This window comes from Alligator mississippiensis, chromosome 11 (assembly GCF_030867095.1).
Source record: "Alligator mississippiensis isolate rAllMis1 chromosome 11, rAllMis1, whole genome shotgun sequence".
Lineage (NCBI taxonomy): Eukaryota > Metazoa > Chordata > Crocodylia > Alligatoridae > Alligator > Alligator mississippiensis.
Window position 1 is genome coordinate 19,748,848 of NC_081834.1, and position 27,705 is coordinate 19,776,552.

Below are 27,705 nucleotides of genomic sequence, written 5' to 3' on the forward strand. Positions count from 1 at the left end.
GAGCTGAAGCTCTGGACCCTGCTGTTGTTGCCCCAGGAGTCACGCAACACCATGTTGTGCCTCCTGCTGCCGGGTGGGCAGGGTGTGCAGTGTGGCCAGCACATGGCTCCCAGGGCAAAGGCAGCAGGTGCAGTGCCCCAGCCTGCAGCAGGCACCCCACCTCCACCCTGTACACAAATCCAGGGGGGCATGTGCCTCCCTTGGGGTGCACGCAGCGGCAGGGAGTGGCACCCCACCATGCCCCTGGACAAGCCATCTGTGGCTACATCCCATGACCCACCTTGACCCCGGGGCCCCATTGACCCCAGTACCTGCCCCTGCCCCACTCCCTCCCTCACTATGGGGGCCTCGATCTGCTTTCCTGCCCTTCCCTTGCCCTCTGTCCCTCCTGCTCCACAGACTTACCTGCTGGGTGCTGTCTGTGTGTGTGTCTGTCTACCCCTCACTCCTAAGCCACAGCCCCACCAGCCCTGTTGCTACCCCTCACTCCTGACCTACAGTACCCCGCATCCTGCCAGGGTGTGTGGGGACCCCCCTTCCTGGGCGCCAACCCCACAAACACACCCACAGCTCCCTATACCTTCATAAATTCCCCCCCAACACACACACCCCACACACAACCCCCCAACCAAAGAAAGTACCTGCATAATTGTGCATAATTTTGAGTTCTTCTGTGCATAATTTTGAGTTTTTAGCTGTGCAATTAAATCGCAATTAATTGTGGCTAATTTTTTTAATAATGCAACTAATCGCAATCACATTTTTTGATTGTTTGACATCCCTAATATAGACTTCAGAAAACTGGAACATCATTCCCTGAAAACTGGTTTCTAACAAATGCCTAGAAGCAGAGGGCTAAGATCAGGGATAGAGATGATGATTTGTTTTTGGTTTAAGGGTAATATACTTTCAAAATCAGATTAAGAGGCAAGTCTGCCTCAAACACAAAAGCTGAGGTTGTAGGGTTCTGAATGGATGATTGGCTGCCTAGGCTTGTCTGACAACCCAATACATAGGGGAATATTGTTCAATCTGGATTAGTAAAATTGTATCACAGAAAACAATTTTCAGTTATGATACTTCATTCCCTCTGGTATTGTTGTCTATCCTGAGCCAGCCAACTATTAACTGGGCCTGAAACTGTTTTGAAATTAACATTTAATCTGTAATGTAATATTCCACCTGCTTTACAGCACAAATAATGCTAAATCTTAATCTGTGTTTGTCTTCTGATTTTTTAGTAGAAATCCTTTTTACAGCTCATTTCACTTGACCATCTCATAGATATGAGATATTTCATTCATATATATTTGTGATAAGTGTTAATTCAGTACTAGTAACAGTTATAGTTCTGTTGTTACAGTGCCTCTTTTATGACAATGCAGATCTCAATTGACTATTGTTTTGGCTGTGACTTTCTTTGGCTTTCCTTTATGTATGCTTGATTGGGATTTAGCATACCAATTAATTTCCCCAAATGTCTGAAAACATAGATCTTTTCACTTGACTGAAATAGCAGCACGCCAGTTGCTCCAACTTATCGAGATGTTATTAAAGAGAGACAAAGGCTCAGAAAGGAATTCCAGGAGGATTATACTGTGTAAGTTTAAAGCAGTTTGTAAAATACATAGGGGTTTTACAGTGATACTATGCTATGGATACTAGGGCTGTGGACAGGGGTTACATTTATAGTGAGATGTACAGTCTTTTAGCACCATAAACTATAAGAGTATAGCCATTCAAGTGGTTTTTTGCAGGAAAAAAATGGCTGATACATGACACAACATTAGCTTCTTCCAACAGCAGTTTCTTAGCAGTGCAGCAAATTCTAGAACCACAGGTAATGCCTATACCATCATGCATAGCACCACAAGGCATGACTCAGTCCTCCAGCATCCGAGGAAGCTTTGCTTCTCCACACCCCTCTCCTTTCCCCTACATCCCCCAGTTTGAGGGTGTCTATCAATCATGAACTCTACTGCCCCTGGGAGGTGGAACTGGGTTCACAGGTCACTATACAGATTTGCTGGGGTTTTTTGGTGAACTGGATAAAATCATCCTGTCCAAAAAACAGCAGCATGAATCTACCTCCCAAACCCTGCTGCTGTACACAAAATATCCAATCCTCTGATGGTAGCATCTTTGATATTTATCTATAAGCCAAGGAAGGGCACCAAGCAAGAACTTGAGGGTGGTTGAGCTTGTGTGTTAGTTAGTTCTTGGCAACTGGGAAATGCCATAGCCAGGGTGAAGGGGAGACTCTTCAGCATCTTCACTAAAGCACAGGGAGTGTCAGAGCTCGGTGGGGCAATGGTATTCGAGGGCAGAATGGTGCAAGTGTGTTTAGTAGTCACTGGCTGTTGTAATTTGGAATGCCCATCAGTGGGATGAAGGGGAGTCCCTGGAGCTGCCCTGCCTGAAGTGGAGGGAGTGTCAGAGCCCTTCTCCCACTGATGATCTCCCATGGGTTGATGAGGCTAATGAATCACTGTGCAAGAACCTGCTGGATATACCTCCTGAACCATCTTTACCACTGGGGACTTGCCTAAGCCAAGCTGGTTGGTAAATCAGAGACCATGTGACCAGGGCCTCAGTCATGTCTGTGTGGTCATACACGGTGCTGTGCTTCAGCCTTCACAGGGACTGAATGAGCTCTTTGAAGAAGTGGTGGCAGGCTTTGACTCTGCCAGGAGAAGTACAATGGCACTGAACCTGTGGTGCTCTTGGATCAGAAGCCATTGCTTGCTGGAAGTGAAATTGATGAGCCTTTAGCAGTGGAAATGGACCAGGCATGTTGTGGCCCTGCATCCCTAGTGTGGGGGGGAGGGAAGGGGAAAAGGAAGGAGGAGTCCTTCATGGGTGTGGTTCCCTGGACAGCCGGCCAATCAGCACTTTCCTCTGCACTTGGCTGACTTCAGGAACATCCAGAGACAGGGGCCTCTACAAAGCACACTGGGATCATGGCACACTGGGCCCACAGGCAGTATGGGCTTTCACCAGGCTCTGTGGTGCTTCGGCTGATCAGGCATTTGGATGTCTGCATATGCATTTCTTGTTATGTTTTCATGGTGCTGCAAATTTCCAGGAAATTCTTGGTGCTCTGAATGAACATCTGCCCATACTCTCTGACACCAGATGAATGCCTGCCCAGACCCAACCATTCCTTCTGATATTCTGTAAATAATTATTGCCTACTGAGTTCACACACACAGTAAATTTCAAAAACATGGTCCTGATACCCTCCCACTGAAGCAAATTATTCCAAAGGAGAAAAAGAACAGTCCCACATTTACATGATGTAAAAACAATGAGCTGGAGAATAACTTGTCAGTAGAACTAAGATGATACAGAACATTAATATGGCACCAAGCAATGCTGCTGCTATTAAAAACCTGGCAGTATCTCCATTCTATATGCTTTTAGAAAGGTTCACAGTGCTTTTTTTTAAGCAAAGTACATGAAAGGAGTATGCTACATTGGATGCTTTTTCCAGAAAAGGGCAGAAAATGCTTTTTCTCAACTGTAGTCAGAAGAAACCTAAGACAATATATTATTTAAGAAATCACAAATCTAGAAAGCCTTACCACCTTGTTTGGAAAGCTGGAGGAGTCCCCGTACTTTAGGAACTTGCTTCCAGACCAAAGTCTTGCTTTAACTGTTTTGCAGCAGTATTACCACTACTTGTTGCTTAAGTATATACTGTTTGATGTCACTCTGAAGGTTTTTAGTTTTTCTGTTACTACTTCTTCACAGGCAAAACAAAGCTGCAAGGTTGCTTCATTTTTCTTTATTTGGGAGGACATTTTTTTTGTGACTGCCTAAAAATGCTTGAGTGCCTTTTTGTGTGTAAACTCTGAGTAGTTTGGATTGCTCGCTGAAGTATAATATGTTTACATATTGAATTTTGGCTTTGCAGACAGCAGAACAAGCATAAAGAAGCAATTGAAGAAATAAAACAGCAAAGAAAAAAAACTGACCAGCAGTTTCAAAGGTTTGCATTCACCCTTTTAAATTACCTTAAGATTTCTCATTAGTTCCCCATGAGCATTTTCATTTTCAATTACAGAGAGCACAGTTCTGAAACTTAACATACCTTGATATTCCCTGAGAAACGTGTCTCCACATTTGGGGATATTCAGAGACTATAAAGCATGTCCTGCTGCACCTAAACAAAAATGTTGCTAATAAAAACTGGTTTATTTTGTTCCTAGACTGATAGAGAACAAGTCCATGCACCCCACTGAACTAAGGCTCAGCACAGATATGTTAATGAATGAATTGGTATGTATTTAAATGGATATAATACTAAATACAACCTCTCTATTTTCCTTCTGCAATAAAAATGATTTTCAGATGAACTGGGTGTATAATCTAGAATCAAGGTATTTCAAAAGCAGGATATGGATAGTTAACTGTACTCTGAGTTGAATATGCTTGTAAAGGGAGAATAAATAATAAGCATCTGCCAAACATAATGCCTGAGATCAGATAAGAGTGACATGGAGAATAAAAGCAAAGATAAGTCATTTGGAAATCAAAAGCCAAGTTCTTTCTTAGATTTCTGTGCCTGACTTGCAGATCTGGGAGATCCCTGCCTGCCATCCACTGATTTTTACATATCTGTTTGCAGGTCTTGATGAAAATCTGCACATCTGCTCCATATTAATAGCATGTAACCCATTAGCATACACAGGTGGTCATACAGGAGGCCTATATCAAGCTTAGAACCTTCCTGGGGAGGTTTGCTTTTTTTATTCTTATTGGCAGCTGTTAGCACTTTCCTTTCCTTTCACTTTCTTTCTTCTTTTCTTCCTCCTCCACCTGCCTTATTCCCCCAGCTGCCCAGACCTGTCTGTCAGCCGATTTCCCTGATCTTTAGTGTTCTCTGTTTCGCTTTCTTCTCTTTTTGCACCTCCTCTCCTCAAAAAAGCAGAGCTATTTTTCTGTTGGTTATGCTGACATTACATATTCCCTGGGAGACTCCCCAAAAGGTCTGATAGCCTGTGCTGGTCCTTGGCCATCTGCTGTATTCATTTCTGGCACATGGTCTACACCGAATGAACAGGACCTGAGAAATCACTTTTGACCAAGACAGCCTGGGTAATGTATTGTCCATCTCTTCTGACATTCACACATATCTCTAGAGAGTTGGGTACAGGGGAAAAGTCTTCCCCACCCTTCATGGTCGTGCAGCTGCAAGACCTCTGATGAGGATCCACTACGATGGACCAGGGGATAAAAGTTGTACACTGGTGGGTAGAGCTTCCCAAGGCTCCTTCCTCACCAGTCTGAGGAATGAGTGGGCCAGGCTGGTACATTCAAATCCAGGGCTGTGTGAAGCCACAACCATTTTCCTTAGACAGGAGATTGGATGCGATCTGCATGATTGTTAGATTGTTATTAATATTGCAGCTTGGAGGCCCAGGTCTGGGGGAAGGACACTTCCTAATCTATCTGGGTGAGACCTGCCCCATATCAATGCTGCGTTTTATTTAAGTGCTTGTGTGAAAACTTTTCTCTCAATGGACATTTAAAAAAAATAACAAAAAATTAAGTTCTGTAAATGGCCAAGAGGTCTCAAGCTCTTGTGGCATTTTTACTTGACAGATTTCTGTAAACACGTATCAAGTTTAATAGATGACTTGTTTTTTAGTAGTCCAAGCACTATAATGTCCACTTGATCATTTGTTAGTGAGTTACAGGAAAGCACAGTTTCGTGTGCTTTCAAAAATATTACAGATTCTGTTGAATCTTCCAAACATGCCGCCTTTGCACTAAAATCAAGCAGGAAAAATGTAGAATTCAGAAGGCAAATTTCTGAAAAAGTTACACAGTGCAAAATGGGAATTATAAATAGAGCGGCGCTCTTGACTTCTGTTTATGGTACTTATGGTCATCTGCTTTGGTCAAGAAACCAGAAAAGCCATGGTTTAGCTTCTTCATATTGCCATTGCCTCAATGTCTGTTAAATACATTCTGAATAGCAGCTATAGTAAGCTCAGAGCTGGGCTGTCATTTCACCAATTAAAACAATGGGGTTTTGATGCTTGATTACAGCCTATAGGGCAGGGGTGGGCAATTACTTGGGCTGGAGGGCCACTTAGTAAGTTTTGGTGAGCTGTTGCAGGTTCATGTCAGCACCCCCATCCTCACCACTTGCAACAGCTCATCAAAACTTCCTAAGTGGCCAGGGCATGCTTGGCTGAATGGATGGGATGGGGCTGCAGGTGGGTGGGGAGCAGTGTCCAGGAGCAAGACAGGCAGGCAAGGCCAGGACTGTGACCAGGATCAGGATTGCAAGGCAGTGACAGCATGGGGCCCAGGGCAGAGCTGTGATCCACTCCCTGCACAGCAGATCGTGACTGGCCCAACCTGGGACGAAGGCAGAGTGCATGCCCACGACCTGGCTTCTGCCCCAACACAGGTACACATGGGCAGCTGCAGTACAACATGGCTGCAGGCAGCATGGCCAAGCAGTGTGGAGTGGCTTAATCCAGTCACAATGTCATCAGCCCCATGCTGTCACTGCCCCAGCCACAGCTGCCTGTCCTGCTCCTGGACACTGATCCCCACCCACCCATGGCCTCATCCCATCCACTCAGATGAATGCACCTTGCCAGAGGGGGTCCCAGGCTGGTCTCCATGTAGACCCCATCTACCCACTCTGTTCAGTGCCCCCGGCAGTGGGTGTGGCGTGGGTGGGCCAGGGTGCCTGGGAAGCAGAGCTGGGTCTGGCAGTGGCAACTAGAAGGAGCTGCTGCTGCTGGGGATACTGGGAAGCAGAGTCTGCCACTCTAGCAGAGGCTAGCCCCAACCCCACTGCATATCTGGGAGTGGTGGGACCAGCTGCATGTGCCATGGCCCAGGCTGCCCCCACACAAGCCTGGGCCAGGTGGAGCCAAGAGACCTGCTACAGGCTGTATAAACTCCCTTTGCAGGCTGGATCTGGCCCACAGGCCATATTTTGCCCACCCCTGATGTAGGTACTTATTCAATCTTATAGCAATAAATAATAGCACAACGTTGCTTATTTAGATTGCAGAACATTAAAACTTCTATAGTAAATTCTGTGTAATTCAGTTTGGTCTTATTTTCATAGGAATCAACAATTAAAAAAAAATCCAGCAGCCTGATTCCCGTGCTAGAAGAAATGAATAAACCCCAGCATTAAAACAGGTCTGAGATAAGGGGTGACATATCTGGGTTTATGCAATGACACAGCTCAATTAACTGCCACTTACCTCTATGTTGGTAGAAAAGAAAGATTCATTAAGAAAAGTATGCATCTTTATTTTAATTGTCTGCCTTGTTCATTTCAATTTTTCAAATCGGTATGTTTCACCAAATCAATGTATACATGATACAATCCACAGAGAAATAAGCATTTAGGATACTATTAGCTGGGGAGAGATTTTTAGGTTGGAAAAATACATTGTAAAGCCTAAGACAGCTCTTTTAATTGTTTCTTTAGAAATGTATCTTGATAATAGCAACTGCTCATTTTAATCTAAAACAGAAAAGGGATTAATTTACTGTGGCATGGGAAGTCCTGCCAGTTCCCAAATGCCCTACATAGTTTCTTTCAAATTTTTATGTTCTTTAGGCCTCGAGTAAAACCAAAGCTCCACCTCCAGGCTTGGTAGCAAACAGGCTATTATTCTCCAGCGCTAACCTTTGGTCATCAGTTTTGTAATAAGCTTGTTCCACATTTTTTAGGAAAGAAGTCAGCTTGTCAGTAGGCACCATTGACACAGTGCAGCCGCCCCATCCTGCTCCAGTCAGGCGTGACCCTATGGCCCCAAACTGCCTAAAATAATAATAAAAAAAACCATTTCAGGAATGATAAGCCAAAATTCAAAAAGATAACGTGTCAGACATACAATGCTTACAGAGTGCATGTGAATGCAGGACTCAATATGCATGTTTTTCTTATTAAATTCAACAGCTGTGTAAGGCACACTTGTCTAGGAGCAATTTCAGCTCTTTGCAGTGAATGATTTGGACAAAGATCTTCTGGCAGCTTGACCAATATAGTTGTTACCATGAACAGCAAAACTAAGCCTCTTTTAGATGCTTGGGGATCAGCTCTTTTATAGGCTAAAGCACAGCAGAGGGGAAAAATATATTAGCAATATGATGTGGCAAAAATAAAACAGGAGAACCTTTTGAACAAATTGTCCAAGCTTCATGCAAGCCATGTTCATGTCTGGCACTGGTAGCTTGCCATGGCTTTGCTCTTCTGAGACAGATCTAAAATATTCTGAAGATTCATGGGCTTCTGCAGAACTGTATGCAGTGCCAGCAAGGAAACAAAAGGATACTGAAAAATTCCCCAGAAAGTCAGACAGAGTCCCATTCCCCAGCCCCTGTGTGATCTGCTCTACCTTAAAAACAAAATTTTCTTCTCTTCTGCACACCCTGCCTTCAGCCAGATCCAATAATAGGAGGATTATACCTGGTATTAGATACCTCTTCTGACATGTCTAACCCAGCTTAGAGTAGAATGAACTGGGACATTTATCAGAAAGCCTATTCTCAGGATGTCTCTAACCCAAATTATGGATCACTTATTTTGATACGCTTCTGCAACAAGGTGGATCTGTGAGGTTCCCCAGCCCTAGAATGTGGCTGTAAGCAGAGAAAATGGACATGATGTTAGTAACATCTCAAAGGACAAGGATCATTGATGTTGAATAATTTCTGGCCACTTTTCATATGCACAGCCTCTTAAGGTACTAGGATTTTATTTCTTGACTCGGGTGCAGTTACTAGGGCTGTGTGAAGCTTCAGGTGCTGATTCAATTCAAGAGGAGAATCTGCCCAATTCGGTGGCCAAATCTCCAAATCTGAATCAAATCAAGGGACCAATTCATAGATTCGTAGATTCATAGATGTTAGGGTCGGAAGGGACCTCAATAGATCATCAAGTCTGACCCCCTGCATAAGCAGGAAAGAGTGCTGGGTCTAGATGACCCCAGCTAATTAAAAGGTCCAAATATATTCGAAGCTCTCCAAATTGATTCGGAAAAGATTCAGAGAGCTTCAACAATTCGGGCAGTCCCGCCCCGCTCACTGCAGCAGGGAGCTGGACCCAGACTCCATGCTGCTAAGTAGGGGGCGGGGGAGGGGGGCTAGAGGACTGCCCGCTCCCCCAGTCCCCCCATGGCTGCCCACCTGCCCCAGCTCCTGGTTGTTTAAAAAAAAACCCTTAGTCACTGGGTGCTGCCAGGCGGGGGAATAATCTCTGCTGCCCCATGCTGCATGGGGGGGAGCTCTGCCACGAGCCCCAACCCCCACCTGCTCTCTCAGCCCCCCTGCCATGGCTGCCCTGCATGCCTCAGCTCCTGGCCCTTTAAAAACAAACAAACAAGCCCTGGACTCACCAGCTCCTGTAGTGGCCTTGTGGCTTCTGGGGGCTCATGGCAGAGTCTCCCAGGCAGCACGGGACAGTGGGGGGAAGTGGGGATCGCCTCCCCGCCTGGCAGGAGCCTGTGAGTTCAGGGTTTCTTTGGGTTTTTTTTAAAGGGCCGGGAGCTGGGGCAGGTGGGGCAGCCATGTGGGGGCTGGGAGAGTGGGCAGGGGTCAGGGGGCTTGTGACTGGGGGCTTTTTTTCAAAGGAGCCAGAAGCTGGGGCTAGGGGGGGCAGCCATTGACAGCAGGTCGGGGATGGTGCCTGTCTGATTTGGAGATTCGGCTGATTCAGCAGCAGCCGAATCTCCGAATCAGATTTGGCCGAATCGATTTGGGGCAGTGATTCAAATCACTGAATTGAATCACTGTCCCCCAAATCAGCTGAATCTGAATCTGAAGCAAATACTAGCCGCTTCACACAGGCTTAGCAGTTACCTGTATGGTTCACTTTAAACATGCTCAATTGGAACATATGGGCAAGTCCTTTTTCCAACTAGAAGTGCTTTTCTGAATCTGGGCCCCATTGTAAGTGTGCTAGAATCACAGAAAAGAATCAGAGGGTTAGAAGGGACTCTAAGAGTCTAACCTCCTGCATTATTTCCTATCACTATTTGATTTGTTCTTGCTTGTGTGCACTTTTGTCTTGTTCTGTGTTTTACACCCTCATCCTTGTGAGCAAGGACCTCAAAAGCAGGATCCAATCCAGCCAACAATGGAAAGACTGCCATTGATTTCATCAGACCCAATCCAGTGCCCTGAGGCAGCTAAATCAACCACTTGAATTCACTTGGCATGTTACTCCATATTTAAGTTTTATATTTCAGATAAAATGTTGGCTTTTGACTCTGGAAATCACTGAAATATCGTCAGAATTGTTCTGACCCTTTTTGGATTTCATAGTTCTCTGTGGTCACATCAGATGTCTCTTTTTACTTAGTCATTTCTTAAAATGTTATAAAATATAATTAAAAAAAAATAGCAAGAGCCGAAGCCACTGTGCGCCAAGACTGCGTCAGCAGTGGATTAGACACATCACAAGTGCCCTAGTTTTCAGAGAGGCTGAGCACCCGTGACTGCTGATGTGATTTTAAAATATATGTATTTGGGGTTCTTTTGGATTGTACTTGACTCACCCTTCACTACAAGGGTTATGACCTTCTTCTTTTTTTTTTTAATGAAGCTGAGAAACTCATATGCTGGGGCTTTAGGGAAATCACCAATCATTTATTAAGTTGCAGGATTTGGCTGCTCTCTGATGCTACATCTGGCTAATACTCAAAAGCACAAAAGGGATTTAGGAGCTTACATGTGAGTCACTTTCAATGGAACGTGCACACCTAAGAGTATGCCTTTGCCACAGTGGTAGCACGTCCTGGTTAGAACATTTCCAAATGTGCACCCACCTACCTGCACCTGCTTACATACTTTACGCTAAAAATATGTGGGTGGAGCTGCCCTCAAGACTTCAGTGTCCAGTGAGCTTGACAGGAGTGTCTGAGGACACCCCTGAAGTAGTCTCATTGGCACACTGCTAGTGGAGTGTGCAAGCAGTTGCTAGGGGAAGAGGGATGTGCTCAGGAATATCCTGGCCCAGGCATGCTGGTGTTGTAATATAGATATGCTCTAAATCTCTTCATATACTCCTTGTATTATATGTTCCATCTGTTTTAAAGATCTAATGGAGAAAATGGCCATTACTAAAATGAGATAGACAGAAACTGCAAAAAATGTTGACTAACCAGTGGCTAAACATTTCAGCCCTCCAAACCACAGCCAATATGGATCTCTTTTGTTCTTGGCAGGGAGCATATAGTAAAACATAAAGACTTAGGCAAAACTGAAAACATCTGGATATGTACATTATTCTTTGCAGTTTATACTTTGCAAGCAAGAGAATGCCATAGACATAGGCAATGCTATGGAATGTATTTTTGGAAAGATTTTTTTTAATTACCTGGCAGCTGCATATGATTGTAAGTAAAGAATTTAAATTACAAAACAGTTGGTCTCAGCTTAGTCACATCAGCCAAACTTTTCAAGAACAGCTAGTAATTTTAGGTGCTAATATTTTGAGCATCCAATTTGAGATCCTTTGAGAGGGTCTTTTCCAAGACTGGATGCTCAGTGCTTTTGAAAATCAGGTCCCTGTAAAGCACCCACAAATGGAGGCACCAAAAATCCCAAGTCACTTTTGGCTGTCAAATAAAAGTCTATGTCAGTCAATTCTGACAATCAGCAGTAGGTAATAAAATATCTATCAAAGCGCTCTCTACGCTTCAGGAATGTCAAACCCCAAAGAAAATGAAGCATGTTAATATTTCTTAATTAAAATATATTCTGTGTGGCATAAAACTGGAATGACTAGTGAACAAATAACGCATTTGTTCCTTGCAATGGACATACTCTCATAAATCACCTTTATGAAAAATTCAGTCTTTAACTATTCTTATGGCATCATATATGGTTCCTTTTGTTGGTAATTTAGAAATAAATCTGCTGTAGCTTGAGCACATATTGTGTTTCCACTCATTGTTACAGCTTGATCTATGGAAATGAAATGTTTTGATTAATTTTAATTTCATATAATAAAATCCTAGTCCCTTGCCTGCACCTAAGTGCCCTCTTCCTCTGGATTCTACAGGTACAGCCACACTTCAGGCTGCAGTGCATTGCAGAGCTGTAAGTAACCTCATTCACATACGGAGGCATTCTACCTCTGGCAGCAGAGGCCAAGGACAGACAGACAGACAGACAGACATATCTATCTATCTATCTATCTATCTATCTATCTATGGGCCCTTGTAGCACTACAAAAGTGGGGGCACAGACATGCACACTTCCTGCAGCACTATAAAAATGGCAGAAATGTACCCAGCCTGTCTGCTCCCCAAGTTGCCCACTCCCCTGGGACTGGGCTGTCAATAAATGCAGAACTGGGCTTCCCCACAGTGGACAGAACTGCTGTTGGGGGAGGAAGAGGGGGCTGCAGCTTTGCTCACCACAGGTGAACTCTGTCCCAGGCCTGTGCTCACTGATAGCCTGATCCTGTAGGGCTACAGCTCTGCTCACTGTGCTCTGCAGGAGGCACAAGGCTGTCAGTGATCAGGTTCATTAACAGGCTTCCCTCCATTGCTGCCTCCCCCACCCCACCATGGGTGGCAGGGAGCAGAGGTGCAAGGCTGAACAACGCCCTCTCACCCCGTGGCTGGAAAACACAATGCAGAATGCCTTCACAGTAATTGGGTACCACTCCAGCTGAGAAGACAGACCCCTTCACTATTAGAACTGGAATCAAGCAAGGATGTGTGCTTGCACCAGCACTCTTTTCTATTAATATCACAGCTATTCCACATCTCATTGCTGATAGATTTCCATCTGGAGTCAGCATCCAGCATCTCATGGACAGGTAACTGGTTGATGTTAAAGAGATTTTTCTTCCATAACTGGTCTTCAATATGCTGGTGATTGTATTGTGTGTGCCCAGTAGTTAAAGAGCTCCAGGTCATTCTTGATTGTTTCTGTAAAGCATATGCAATGCTTGGACTCACTGTCAACTATATGAAAACCAAAATACTTTGAGCATTTCCCCTACCTGGGTAGCCACCTTTCCCAAAAAGTAAAACATAGATAATATTCAACATTGGCTAAAAGCTGCCAGTGTTACCTTTAGATGTCTCCAAAATCGTGTCTTCAGTAATTATGGCATCAGGATGCAAACCAAACATCTCATCTACCAGGCTGTTATCATTCCTACCCTGTTGTATGAATGCAAATCTTGGATGACATACTGTAAACACCTAAAAGCCTTAGAATGTTACCATCAGCAATGTCTTTGGAAAATCCCCCATATCAGTTGGGAGAACAGAAAGATAAATGACAGCATTCTATCTCAAGAAAACACCACCAGCATTGAAACCATGTTTATACAGCACCAGCTCTGTTGAACACCGCTCTAGAGATGGGCAAAAAAAGAGATTCCACCTTGAAGGCCAGTCTGAAGACATGTGACGTTAACATCAATACCTGCGACACTTGAGCACTGAATCATCCCTGATGGCAGTGTGATGTATGACAAGGTCTCAAACATTTTGAGCAAACTTGTCTTATTATGGAGGAGGACCAGTGAGGGAGACTGATGGGAAAAGCTGTGACCTGACATCACTGGAATCCTCTTCCTTCTCTCATAACTATTTGCCATGTCTGCAGTCAAATATACAGATCTCAGATCAGCCTCTTCAGTCTGTCCAATGGCGGGCTTTCACCCCAAAACCTTGGCCCTATCTGGGGTAGAGGCTTGTCTCTACCGGTCTATGTTTTCGTCAGTCTCTGGTGCTCATCTGGTGCTCATCACCTTGTTTTCTCTTTCTCTTTCTTACTCTGTCTTCTGCACCAAGACAGTTTTAGCATCTTGGCTAGTGGGCTGAAGTCCACCGTGACATCTTGCTGGACTCTCCCACACGTCCATGATCTCTCCTGTCACGACTTCTTGTTATGGGAGAAAATAGAAAGCCGGGGCGTGTGGGTTTTGACACTGTCGCTCTTGAAATCTGTCTTAGTGTAGTGAGGGCTCCACCAACCCCTACACCCTCACCCGTTCTACCAGGTGTTAATCCAGTAGTCTAGACAAACTGCCTCCAAGCAGTACAAAATGCTCTGTAGGTCTCTAGGTCTGGCCAATCAATAGCTCAGATGGGTCTGGTTGTACTTCACCTGGCTTAGAGCTTTGTACAGACCTGCCATTAATCCTAGCCAGTTCTTTTACTGGCCTGTTGTCCCAATAGCTGTAAACGCACTATCGATCTGGGAGGACTTCCCTCTCACTCTAACAAAAAGGAGAATGAAAACAAACTGGCGCTTTTCCTGCCCTTATATTCCTAACTTTATGTTACCCTTTTTCTTCAGCCCTGCTATTAATGTCTTTACAGTACCTTCTAATTGCCCCATGGCAGTTTTAGTTTCTCTCCCGGCATTTCCTTCAGGGTTCTCTCCCCCGGCAGCTTCCTCCGCAGACCTGCTTCTCTTAAACCCGGTCTCTGTTGCTTTCTCAGTGCCTTCGGCTACCCCTGCCGTCTCTCTGCCTGAGTCAGCCACTTCCGGCTTCTGGCTTTGCCTGCCCCGGGTCTCCTAGAGTTCCAGCTGACTCCTCCTCCCCTCCTGAAACACTGGGTGAAGAATGAGCCCTGCGGAGTTCTTTGCAATTCAGGTGGGACCAATTTACTTCCCTAGGGTTCTTCTCTTTCCTCACACAGTCATCTCTGGACTCACCAATAACATTATTTACTGGAAAATGATCCTCTTCATATGGAGGGACTGCCAACAACAATGTAGTGTTCTAGCTGAGAGGTCTGCATGTCTGTCTGGATCTCTATACCAGTCTACTTTTGTACTGCTACAAAAGCAACATGCTTGTCCCTGGCCAAGGAGTTCCATGCTTTTTAATCACACTGAGCTCCAGGTGGCCCTGGCTAGACTACTTCTGATACCTGAGCTAGTGTCTGTACTATGCTGCAGCCTGCAGTGTGGCTATGCCTTCTGCTACACAGCTCATTTTCTCTTCCCTACTGCTGTCTATTTGGTAATATATTTGACTTAAAATACAGCAGTTCTTCATGTTAATATTTTCCTTCTATCTTCTTCAGCAACAGTTACAGAACTGGCTGCCTATGTCTAGTACTGGTCAAGATTGCAGCCAGAGTATTTTCATAACAAAGAATAGTGAACGCCAGCAGCGTTGGGAGCCTTCAACCAGCACGGTTGTCTGATAAAGTGGCTATCAGTTCCCCTTTAGCTGCCTTGGCCAGCTACATTGGAATCGTCCCATTGTTTGAGTTGGTATAATAAGCTGATCCCATTATGCAGTCAGCCATAGCATAAACAATAAACAGCATGTGGATAGTGTGTTAGATGCAGGGTTTTTTCTCTTATAAAGAAATAAAAATGTATTAAACTACTATCAAACTTTCAAATAGGTATCAATCCTTCCTCTGCTGCATCTCAGGTACCTGGCACAAGTGGTTCATTTAATGGCACGATGAGATCTGATCCCAACAGTCACACATCCTGCCATGTCACATGTGCATGGCAACAGGTACAGTTTTGGGATTGGGAATCAGATCCTAATTCTGCTATTACTACTTGCCAATGCGGGGGGATCCCAGGATCACAATCTCAGACACCCCCTGCACCATCAAGTTGAAAGCTGGGTGTTTGCAATGTGGTGGGAACTGGTGTAGTCCAGGGACTGGGACTGACAAACTGCCATTTCAAGATCTTGGTATAGTCCCAGGGCTGGGATTGATAATCAGATAGGACTACAATTGGGCTTTTCCCAGAACGAAATGCACGTTAGAAAACCTTGTGTGCAGCTCAGCTGCACATGCGGTTTTTAAACATCCTGGTACATGGGGATCCAGGGTCCTTGTGGCTGGCATGTGTCAAGTACCTTGGCATGCAGGTCTCTGGGAGTTGTAGCACAAGGTAGTCTGCTGGATTATGGGGAGCTCTGTGACTCCCCATGATCTGGCACCTCAGCCCACCTGATGAGGTCCCCTTGAATTAGCACCCTGAAAACAGCAGGATACAACCCCATGAAGGGCTGCACCACATGGCTGTCAGCCTGCTGGCATGGGGGAACTGTCAGCCAAGCCTCGCCATGCAGCTGGCTTCAGGCTGCATGGTGGAGACCCTACCGCATGTTCAATTTAAGGCACAATGGAAACCAGCCCCTAAAATATTACACATTTTTGTGGGATAATTTTGTGGTTGGTTTTCTGTTTTGAACATGTGGTAGATTACTATTTAGGATGTGATTATCAGGTTAATAATGTCTTCAGTGTAATGTCTGCCAGGGACCTTAGGAACTCATAATTCATACATGAAAGAATCTTTTAAATGTTCTAAAGTTTTTAATTAGATTCCTGGAGTTGTGAGTTTTCGTCTGCCTGGAAAGCACTTTGAACATAATAGAGGCTATCATAAAAAAATAGCTATGTTCATTAACATTATATATAAGGAGAGAGAAGTAGTTAGTGATAGTCTGAAGTTAGGCGGAAGGCAAAACATTCTGGCACCTTCCAGGGGTGGGCAAAATGCAGCCCATGGGCCAGATGCGGCCCGCCAGGCCATGCTATCCGGCCTGTGGGGCCCCTAAAAAATTGAGAAAATAAATATTTATCTGCTCTTGGCTGCCTGTCACGTGGCCCTCAATGGCTTGCCAAAACTCAGTAAGCAGCCCTCCGCCTGAAATAATTGCCTTCCCCTGCCTTAGACTAACTCATTCATGAGGCATGAGCTTTTGTAGGCTTCAGCCAACTTTGTCAACTGCCATGAATGACAAAGTAGCATCTGACAAAGTAGGCTATAGTCTATAAAAATTTGTGCCACTCTGAACAAGCTAGCCTGTAAAGTACCACTCTATTCTGCATTCTGCCTTTATGTATAAAGGGTATCATCATACAAAAAACTTAGAGCCCCATCCATTATACCCTACCCTATTTCTGTCATCTGTTCTTGTATATGTTCTTATTCCACAGTAAGCGGAAGCTAAACTGTGATAGCTTAGTCCTCAGTGAAAGAGAAGGTTTTCCGGGTTTCACTTCTATTTATTGTGTGTATGTAGGCAGGCACATGGTAAAACTCAGTCCCTTTTTACCCCATAATAAATTGCTGGTATTTCCATACCCTGAGAATTAATACAGATTTACAGTCTTGATGGATGGGAGTCATATGAGGATAACTTACCTTATGGATGATGAAGCTTGTGTCAAATTGCCAGTTGATGACATTTGTATTGTCACCATACACCAGTATTATTTGAACTTTAACAAGAAAAATGTAGTTACCAGTACAGAAATCTTCAAACCAATGAGGTTTCTAGCTCTTTAGAAAGCAAGAGTGCAAATTGCACAACACTGTCTCACAGAATACTTTGGTTCTTTAAAGACAATGAAACTATAGTTCATGACATAAATCCTGCAAACTCTCCATGTCTGGTGCTCCCATGGCACTATATGATTATAACTATACACTTCCCTCGTGATGGGGTAATAAAGCTTTGTTTAACTACTTAACCCCAAACCATTATGCATCCCAAAGGCCACTATTAAGATAACTATTACATACAGCCATACTGAATTCATTAAACTCTTCCTATAGCCAGGGACTTTTGATCAAAATCAGCACAATGATATCTTTGCTAACAATGCACTGGATGCTCTAGACATGTGAGTTACACATGAAAATTATGTGGGACCAAACTATTTAGTTTAATATGCTGGTTCTGTAGTACTGGATAAAGCTAAACCGCAAATACCATGTAGTTAATTGTATTTTTCCTTGTAAATTATCTGTAATAACCAGTTCTCATCTTCCACTATGGATAAAGATCGTGAAAATAACAGGATGGCATACGTGATCGCCTGCGTTTTCTGGTTCAGCTCATCTCTTTTCTGAAATGCCTTTTTTATTTGGAATATAAGCTCTTCAGGGTTTGGGTTCCAGTTTGTACCTATGGCTAATACTATGTGAAATAAATTCCCCAACTCTAACATCCATTGTTTAATAAGCTCCTTGCATGGTTTTCACCTCAAGAATTTTCTAATCAGGGTCAGCCCAAAGAATTTTAGGTGCTGCGCCTACCCCACTGCCAGCTTAGAAAGCTCCTCATTCCAGATCTCCAACCCTCAAAACATAAAGGAACACCAGGAGACCAGCACAAGTTATTTTACAATGACCGTACATTTTGGCAGCTGTCTCTGTTAGTTCTTGTAAAAGCTGTACTAAAACATACTCAGTATTTAACCATTTGTCTGTAGTCTACCATTTGAGGACTTCAGTCAAAGTGCACCAGACTTTTCATGATGTTGCATTATGATTTTAAGGCAACATCAGAACATTAAAGAATACACTGCAATTGTGGCCAGCAGTGGTTTGTTAAGGAAAAGATAAATAGAATATATAACAAATGAGAAAACTAATAGTGACCTCTTCTGAAATCTTCACAAGGAAAAGTCAGTTTAATAGACTGTGAGAATTTTGATGAGCAGTCAATCTGAACCCCCAGTCCACTGTAACCCTATAAACAATGTTCTTCATCTGATAAGCATTACTCAGATGTCAGTGGGTAAACATTTGACCATATAAATGTCCCTGAAGGAAACTATTTTTAAATTACCACAGCTTAATGAGGTTGTATTTTCTCATCAATTCAAACCATATTCTCAATTGAAGTTCACTTTCATTGCTGTCAGGACTTACAGGCAGATGTCCACCAGCTGATCCAGTTCAGGACAGCTGCATTCATACATGTCCCTGCAGCTGATATGACTCTGGTTCATTAATTCTCCCAGCAGCTGGACTGCATTGGCAGGTGCCTCACTACATATCTTCTTAAACTCCAGCACTCTGGCAGCTTCGCTGTACACATGCTTAGCACGCTGGTACAATTTAAAGGTGGTGACTAAAGAAAGTGAAAAATAATCCATGTTAATTATCCATGCGCACATGTCTAACTGAAAAGGAACCAATGGAAACTTCAGTGTTTTAAATTTTTCAGCTATTTTTAATTTTCTAATTTATATTAGAACCCAGAGACCAAAGATTTTTGCTACAACCAACACATTTCTACGTTAAAGCTCTGTTTTAACACTGGGAAACCTCAAGACCAAAGTATTTATAATTTTAGTTTTGACAATTTTATGCATGTGCCAAGAAGACTATAATAAAACAAGTGTAGGGTAAATGAAGCCATCTCTTTATATAAACAGTTTGCAAAGTGCTTTAGGATCACATTACAGCAACTAGAACTGGTCTGACCATTTGAGGCCATAAGATTTGTAATGAGGAATGGAAATATCTTTCAAAGAATGTATTTGCAAAACATTTGAAGCTGGTTCTAATTGACATTAAACACACACACAAATATGTATATATTAACATGTATAGGGCCTGATTCTGCTGAAATGATGGTCCATTATGATTTCAAGGCAACATTGTAAAGCAATGGGATTAATGTGGTAGTTAATTATGGACCTGATTTAAAAAGCACTAAAACTCTTAGTGCAAACAGCCCATCTCTTTGCTGTATAGGGGAATGTATATGTCCTGACACTGCCAAGGCCTCCTGGATCATGAAGGCTCCTTTGTTCTAAGGGACCCAGATCCACTGATAGAGGATGATTCCAATTCTGTCTTTTAGTGTAGGAGGAATGGTTGGAGTCAGAATCTTGACCAGTTCTAACCAATCCGGAAGCCAGCTGGACATATTCAGGAGGTTGAAGAAAGGTCTCTCCTATGGTATCCCAGCCATGAAGAAGCTTTCTTTTCTGTATGTTCAGCTGAATGCTGTATTTGGGTCCCATCCTGCTTGCACCTGTATGCTTTTAAGTTTCTTAAGTCTGAGCATAGGCGCACTAGGGCTATGCGAAATTCTGCCAGCTGTTTCATTTCGGAGGTGTTTCAGGCCATTTCAGTGCCGGAAACACCAAATCTGAATTGAAACAGAAGGCTCCAAAAATCTCCAAAACAAAAAGAGGCATCCAAAAAATTTCAGAAATGTTTCCGAAAATGTTGGCGTTTCAGAGCAGGGCTTGCAGGGAAACAGCTGTACGCTGCTGGCCTGCTGCGTAACTCAAGTCCCTGGGGAGCAAAGATCCACACCAGGGGTCTCCTCGCCACCACTGCCCACCCCACACTTCCCCAGTGATGCATGGCTGTATGGGGTAGGCAGTGGTGGCAAGGAGACCCCCGACACAGATCCCTGCTCCCTGAGGAGCCAGGTCGCATGGCAGGGCAGTGTGGGTCCATGCCGCATAACCTGGCTCTGCAGGGAGCAGAGATCCGGGGCAGTGTGGGGCCGGCAGCAGCGGCAAGGAAACCCCTGGCACGGAGCTCTACTCCCTGCAGAGCCAGGTTGCATGGCAGCGCAGTGCTGGTCCCTGCCACATGACCTGGCTCCACTGGAAGCAGAAATCCACGCCGGGGGTCTCCTCACTGGCGCTGTCTGCCCTGCGCTGCCCCAGATCTCTGTTCCCCACAGAGCTGGGTTATGCAGCACGAACCCACACTGCCCTGCCATGCTACACCATGGCAGCTTGGGGTGGGCAGTGGTGGTAAGGAGACCTCCAGCATGGATCTCTGCTCCCCGCGAAGCCGAGTTGTGCAGCAGGGACCAGCAGGCTTCCTCACCGCTCTGCGATGTTTCCCTGACCTGTGACCCAGCATGACGGGGATCAGAGATCCGCACGGGGGGTCTCTTTGCCTGCACAGAGGGCAGCAGCCCTCCTCCTCTCCTGAATAAGCCACTGTGATGACTGTAGGTATTATAGGGCTTGCTAGCACTGCCCTGAGCTCGTCTGCCTACAGGTGGTGACAGGGTGGACCTTGGCTCTGGATCACCTAGTCTGCCAGGAAGTAGATCTTACGTTTTCTCTCCTGCCACGACTTTGATAATGTATATATTCCTGGGAGGCCCTGCCCATGGTGATCCTGCCTGCTCTTGATCCCTGTTTCTTCTGTGGGGCTCCAAAACCTCCCCTTTACCCCAGCCTAGTCTCTCCAGATGGTGTTCACAATATTCTTCCACAGCCAAATCACAGTGCTGCCTGTTGTGGCCTTATTGGCCCTCTACCCCAGGGTGTCCTTGGGCCTCTTTTGGGTATACCCTTCCAGGGGCCAGTCTTGGCCTATGCTCAAGAAAATCAAAAGAAACAGCAAAAAAACGCATAGAACTCTCCAGCTGCTTCTCAGCCTTCTTGTCAGGCTCCAGCAATGTCCCTTTTACTCGTGATCAGGTGCTCAAGATCCCAAACACCATAATCCAGAGAAAAAAATCCCTTAGTCCATTCTTTGCTATGTGCTAACCTACCCTGCACCCCTATGAGCATTCACAGTCTCTTTGGAGTTTCCCCCATGTGCAGGAAGGGTCTACCTGTGGCTGTAGGGGGTTTTTTCCCCCTCGGGCCCTCCTTTGGATCTTCTGTTGAAAAACTCCATTCTGGAGATTCTCTCAGGCCCTGGGACTCCCTCACTCCAGATCCCCAGCTGCAGATTCGCTCCAGAGAATACCACTGGCCGCATGTGTGCAGGCCTCCACCTGCCTCAGGGTCACTCTTGCAGTGTTCCTCAGGCACGTTCAGCAGTTTCTGCCTGCCGAGATGCTCAGCCGCTCCTCTCTCCCTGCAGCCTGCAGGGAACTGACCCCTCTCTGCTCCTCTCCAGGACCGGCCTTTGGGCGGCCTCCCTAAACAATATTATCAATTTCCTGCTGGGCTAATCAGAATGTCCTCCCAGGGCCTGGCCACAGTCTCCTTCCCCCCCCACCCTCTGCCTTAGCTCAGTACTGTAGAAGGGAAGGGAGGGCTGCCCTAGTGCCTTCCAGCTTCTAGCCTGAGCCACTGCATCTGGACATCTGATGCTCCATGATGGTCCAAAGGCATAGGCCCTAAGATTAATGATGTCCCTGCCCCAGCTATATAAATATACTATTTACCCCACCTTTGAGGATATTCTGTTTTCCTGTTTACCTCCCCTTGACATGATAAATAAAATGCATAACATGCAAATTCACAAAAGGGATTCCAGAATGCATTGTCTTTAGTTCAGACGACATAAGAGGAATACTCTTCTAGGCCAAACAGTAAGTTATGCATATGCATTTCCCATCCTCAGCTTTCTCACGGGTATTTGGCCTTATGTCAGTATCTTTCAAAAAAAGTTAGCGTACTTCCATTCCCCTTTTCCTTCACAACTTGGAGTCTCCTCCCACTCCTTCAGCTAGCTTCCTTTTCTGATCTCTTCCTTCTTGCATTAAAATGGGTAATGACATAATCTTTTGCCAGGTGCCCTCCTTATTAACTTCACTAGGCTGGGTGATTGTTAGCCTTCAACAGCTTTATGTACTTAGAATTCAGATCTAAAAAAGCAATTCTCTGGAGTGGTAGCTAACTCCTTCTCCAAGACTTTTGCATTTGATTAGATGACTACTTAAGGTTAAGCAACCCCCCTTTTCTTGGAATTATACCTCAAAATGGAGGTAAAAAGACAAGAAAGAAAGCAGACAAGTCTCACGTTCAAAAGGTCAGCTGCATTCTGCCATAGATACAGCATTCACAACATCAAACAGGTGACAAGTGAATAATGTCAAATATGCATGAGGTCAGGAGTCACCATAACCAAGGCTGCATTCTCGAGTGGTAGGGTCAAGGAATCCTGGGGACAGAGAACAAACTGATTGTGGTGGTGTTTGTTTTGGTAGAAAATTATGGGGGGCTGGACTAGAGGGTTTCCTGAAGTCTTTTCCAGCTCTGCTGTTTTCTGATCTTACTAATCCATTGCTAGGTAGAAAGGACTAAAACTGCATATAAGAATGATTATCTTTGGTGGTAAAATCTTAGCGGGATCCTATATATTACTGATCCCTGTAATATTGTAAACGCTGCTTTGAGGTAGTCTGGAAAGCCAAGACCCTTTGACGGGAGTGCAGATTCAGTACAAGAATGAGGAGGACTGGGAGTGGCAATGATGATAACTGCTTGGGCTGATGCCACTGAGGGCAAATTGTAGTCCAGAAAAAGAACTGCAGTGAGGACTTCCTAATCCCTCACCATAGCAGTGGACACTTCAATTGAGAAAAGTAGCAGCATCTGGAAGCTGTGCAAACTGTAAGTGCAAGAGACTGACCTGCCCAAAATTTGGATTCATTTGAGTCAGGACAACAAATCATGAGTGGGGTATAATAAAGCAGTGGGATAGTGACTAGTTACTAGGGCTGCGCAAAACAGCACCGTTTTGTTTCGACTTCCGTTGCAATGGGACCGTGTTTCGTTTCGAGTTTCATTTAGTTTCGAAACCACTGTTCTGTTTCTTTTAGTTGAAACTGTTTTGCTGTTTTGACGTTTCGCCCATAGGCTATAATGAGGAACCATGAAACTGCCTATAACTTTGTCAGTTCTTGCTTGATTCAAATGGAATTTGCAGGGACAGTAGCTCCTTCTGAGGACATGAAGCCTGCCAAGTTTCAAGGACATAGATGCAGGGGTTTCTGGGAAACTGCACCTCAAATTCTTGAAAGCAAAACTTGTGTCATGTATGCGTGTTAAGGCACAGCACGGTGAAAACTGCAGGGATGGAAGCCCCTGCTGAGGCCACAAAGCCTGCCAAGTTTCAAGGAGATAGGTGCAGGGGTTTCTGGGACATTGCACCTCAAGCTGCTGAAAAGCAAAACTTATGTCACGTGTGTGTGTGAAGGCACAGCTTGGTGAAAACTGCAGGTATGGTGGCCCCTGCTGAGGCCATGAAGCCTCCCAAGTTTCAAGGAGATAGGTGCAGGGGTTTCTGAGAAACTGCACCTCAGGCTGCTGACAAGCAAAACTCTTGACATGGGTGACAGTGTGTGTGAGTTAAGGCGCAACGGGGTGAAAACTGCAGAGATGGAAGCCCCTGCTGAGGCCATGAAGCCTGCAAGCTTTCAAGGTGAGAGGTGGAGGGGTTTCTGGGAAGCTGCACCTCAGGCTGCTGACAAGCAAAACTCGTGACATGGGTGACAGAAAGCAGGCAGTTCAAAGAATGCTGCCTTTTATGCTGTTTTTCTGTCCCTCCCCCAGAGCACTGGAATTGGAAGGGACCTCAGGGAAGGACCACAGTCACTGGCCAGCTACACAGTTGATATGAGAGCAGTCCTTCCCCCCTCTTCCCCCTCCCTCTATTTACTTTCTGTTTCCCTGCAGGCAAGCCCTGCTTCAGTTTCAAAACTTTCAAAATATTTTGACTGCCCTCGTTTCGTTTCAAGGCTGTTTTGAAGCCTTTTGCTTCATTTCAATGTCACTGTTTCAAGCTCAAAACGAGTCAAAACAGCTTCAAAATGAAACAGCTGGCGAAATTTCGCACCGTCCTACTAGCTACATCATCTACCACTCCCACCTATGGGAGAAGGACTGGGTCAAGACAACTGCCAAGGGCTTTGGGGGTTTCACCAATACATTCTTTAGATTTCCCTAAATAGCTTTTTTCTGTGCTGTTTCCCTTTCATAAATTCCATGGTGGTTAATTCCTAGGACTGGCTGCTTGCAGGTATGGAAATACTGCTTATCATGAGGGCTCACGTCATTATAATTTGAGCTTGCTAGCAAGAACCTCTAGAAATTCAACCTGGCCTTTACTACCAAATGGTACCTTGCAGGGGTTATATATACATGTCCTGCAACTGTAACATCCTAATATCTAACTAATTGCTTTATATTCAATCCTAAATCTGACAGTGTGAACTGGGACTTCGATGGGTTTTGCCAGTTTTTTCCAGCTGAGAATTTAGCTCTGGGAGACTGTAACAAAAACTAAGATTACAGAACAAAACTTTTCTCTATTGCTAACTACTGCTTTGCTTGTTGTATAACTCAGATAGAAATTAATGTAAGTTAGTATGGCCACCTTCTGAATAAAACATGTTCAGATTAGGTTGAAGATGAAAACAAAATGGGGGAAAGTGCACCTTGGAAGCTAGATATTGTTGGAAATGTCACTGAACAATAGAGAAAGCTTAAACAACAATTTCTGATTTATTGAATTCAGAGGTGTGTTTTGCTATGTCTTTCAATCATGTTGTTGCTTCTATAGCTATCTGTACTATAAATTGCACAATGGTGCCTCTGTGTTCAACTGCTGGGGAATAGTACAGGACTCATGGTAGTCTTTTGGGATCTTTAAATATACTTTTTTGTCAAGCCATTGTCTTAGAGCAAGGAGATTTCTAAATGTGCATTTGTTTAGGGCATATCTGAAGTTGCGTGAGAGATTGCCATAGCTCACACTCTCTTGTAAATCACCATTGAACAGTAGTAACCCAAAGAATGAACACAAAACATGTCTGTTTTCAATTTTAAGGCAAAAGTCTTGCCAAAGGCTGTGACTGATTCGGAGACCACCCTTTGGTAAAGCAATGCTTTACTGGCCAAATTACCTTAAAACACTTCATGGCTGTGTTATGCTCCTCACGTTATGTATTGGCAACTAGAGTGAGTCCTCCAGCTGCTGGCTACTAGCCAGAAAATCTGAAGCCAGATCCTTGACAGTATTCTCATATAGAGAAGACTCCACAACTTTGATATCTGGTTTGTCTATAATCTAATAAAACTCTTTCAGGCAATTATTGAATTTAAAATGAGAGAAACTGGTTTTGTGGCAGGGGTTTTTTAGCCTCCCATGCAAACATGACTGTTTGCCAAGCAAATAACAGTTAAAAAATGATATCATTAAATTAGGGGTTTCTCCTTTTTTATGATATATAGCTGTAAATCTCAACTGGGAGAAAACCACAAGCACTGTAAAAATGACTGAGGATAAACAGCATTCCAATCCCCAAAATTAACTGTGTGTTTAGCAAAAAGGTTTTATAGTTTACTGTGTTTCTCCCAAAGTTTGATTCTCTGCATAAGTAAAATAATCATCAGGTGAAAAAAATCTCTCCATAGACAAGTCCTACCACAAATTCTGAAGCACTATAATGATTTACCTGATTCAGATATGAACTACAATAGCTGTGGATAATGGAGGAACACTTTTCTCAGTTAAGGCTGTCTAAATATGTCCATGCATTCATAAAATAGCAATGATAAAACTGCTATTTGACTGACAACTACATCTGGATCTGAACTAGAAGCCACATACCTGGAGAGGACAACTGCTATTAGTATATATTAGAGCTGTGCGAAGCTTTGGTCCCTGATTCAATTTGGTGGAGATTTGGCCCTATTCGGTGGCTGAATCTCTGAATCTGAATTGCATCAGAGGACTCTTTAATCTCTCCGAATCGAATCAGAACCCTCTGAATTGACAGAGATTTGGAAAGATTCAGCAATTCAGACATAGATGCAGCTTTAAATGGTTTTTCTACATATCTCTAGGTAGCAGGTGGCTCATGAGTGCTGCAATGGTGGGGCACATGGAGTGTCCCACAGGAGCACGGGGGGCTCCCCAGCGTGGTCAGCAGCAGACCCGGAAGTGGACCAGAAGCAGTTCCAGTCCACTTCCAGGTCCGCTGGGGAGTGTGCAGTTGGTGCCTCCTGGGTCTGGGGGGCACCCTGTGACCAATCGCTGAGCTGGGGAGGCGCCGGGGCGCCCCTCCCCCGACAGACCTGGAAGTGGACCAGAAGTACTTCCAATCCACTTCCGGGTTCACCACCAAGCACGCAAGGGCCCCCCCTCTCCACCGTGCTCCTGTGGGAGCATGTCCTGTGGTGCATCCACCCCAGCATCGCAGTGTTTATGAGTCACGCTGGTACCTGGAGGTATGTAGAAAAAATATTTAAAGCTGTGTCTATGTCTGAATCGCTGATTCTCCAAATCAGCATCAAATCTTCAGATTTGGATTTGGTTGAATCGAATTGGGGACAGTGATCTGAATCAACTAATTGAATCACTGTGCCTGATTCAGGCTGAATCCGAATCGAATAGGGCCCGCTTTGCACACCATGTTCTGAATTCATGGCAATAAACCCAATGAGATGTGGAAGAGTGCAAGAGAGCAATACCTAAAAATCAGTTACTTAGTATAAGAATGGCCTTACTTGTTATCAGAAACCCAGGACGATCATCCATACCTCAGCTTATTATGGCTAGGGTGGCAAAGATGCAAAACTTATAAATGTACATCAAAAGTCTCATATCTGAGCTGGGCCTGGAGTCATGTGAATGAGCTAAGCCTATTACGGAGCACTCAAAGGTCTAATGCTGCAGTTCTTGCACAAGGGGTAAACTCTTACTGGGGCCAATGGAAGGTTTACTTAAGGACTGTAGTCACTTCTCTATTATAAGAATCATGAGAGAGTTAAGCAGGAGGAATTAGGCCTAAGCACCATATATTTAAAGGTATTTAGATGCCTAAATCCCACTGAGATGAAAAAGAGTTAGCCACCTAGATGCCTTTAAATACCTGCTTCTAAATGCCCTGCAACTGTAGTATCTTCTCTCTATCCATGAGGCTGCTTCATGCAGTTCTGTGCACCTGGCATGCCATACATCTTTGATGTCAGAGCTAACAAAAAGTCACGCCTTGGCGCAGGGACTAAAGTAGTCAACTTGAAGATGGAGTGATTTGGTGAGATGCTCTGCTGGCATGCAATGTAGACTTTGTTCTTAGTGGTGCTATAATGATTTTTACCAGCCGAGGGTCTGCCCTGGGGTGAGTCAGGCTGCCAGAGGGGAAGCTTCTGAAACATTCCCTAAAATCCCCCTGTGTTGCTCCTGAAACAATATTCTGCCATGTAGAGTACAAGTCTTTTATTCTGTTTTAATGAGTAGCCA

General features: G+C 44.4%; 1 protein-coding gene and 1 long non-coding RNA gene across 5 annotated transcripts in view; one reads left to right on the forward strand and one right to left on the reverse strand.

Annotated features, from left to right (window-relative positions):
* The first annotated feature begins 630 nt into the window (after window positions 1–630).
* Window positions 631–7,194, forward strand: LOC132243982 (uncharacterized). 2 transcript variants are annotated; one of them, XR_009455579.1, is made up of 4 exons: window positions 631–1,600; window positions 3,917–3,991; window positions 4,212–4,281; window positions 7,100–7,194. It is a non-coding gene; the product is annotated as an uncharacterized LOC132243982 (long non-coding RNA). The 2 variants fall into 2 exon arrangements; XR_009455578.1 differs by lacking the exon at window positions 7,100–7,194 and having other exon boundaries at window positions 4,212–4,461.
* A 75-nt stretch (window positions 7,195–7,269) lies between these two features.
* The window catches only part of GALK2 (galactokinase 2), an 89,709-nt gene continuing 69,273 nt past the window's right edge, over window positions 7,270–27,705 (reverse strand). For all 3 annotated transcript variants that reach the window (XM_059714650.1, XM_006278158.4, XM_014605983.3), the window contains 2 exons: window positions 18,667–18,868; window positions 7,270–7,807 (listed from right to left, as the gene is read on the reverse strand). In XM_059714650.1, the coding sequence (XP_059570633.1) occupies window positions 7,600–7,807; window positions 18,667–18,868 (410 nt within the window). In that variant the 3' untranslated portion in view covers window positions 7,270–7,599. The remainder of the gene's footprint in view (window positions 7,808–18,666; window positions 18,869–27,705) is intronic.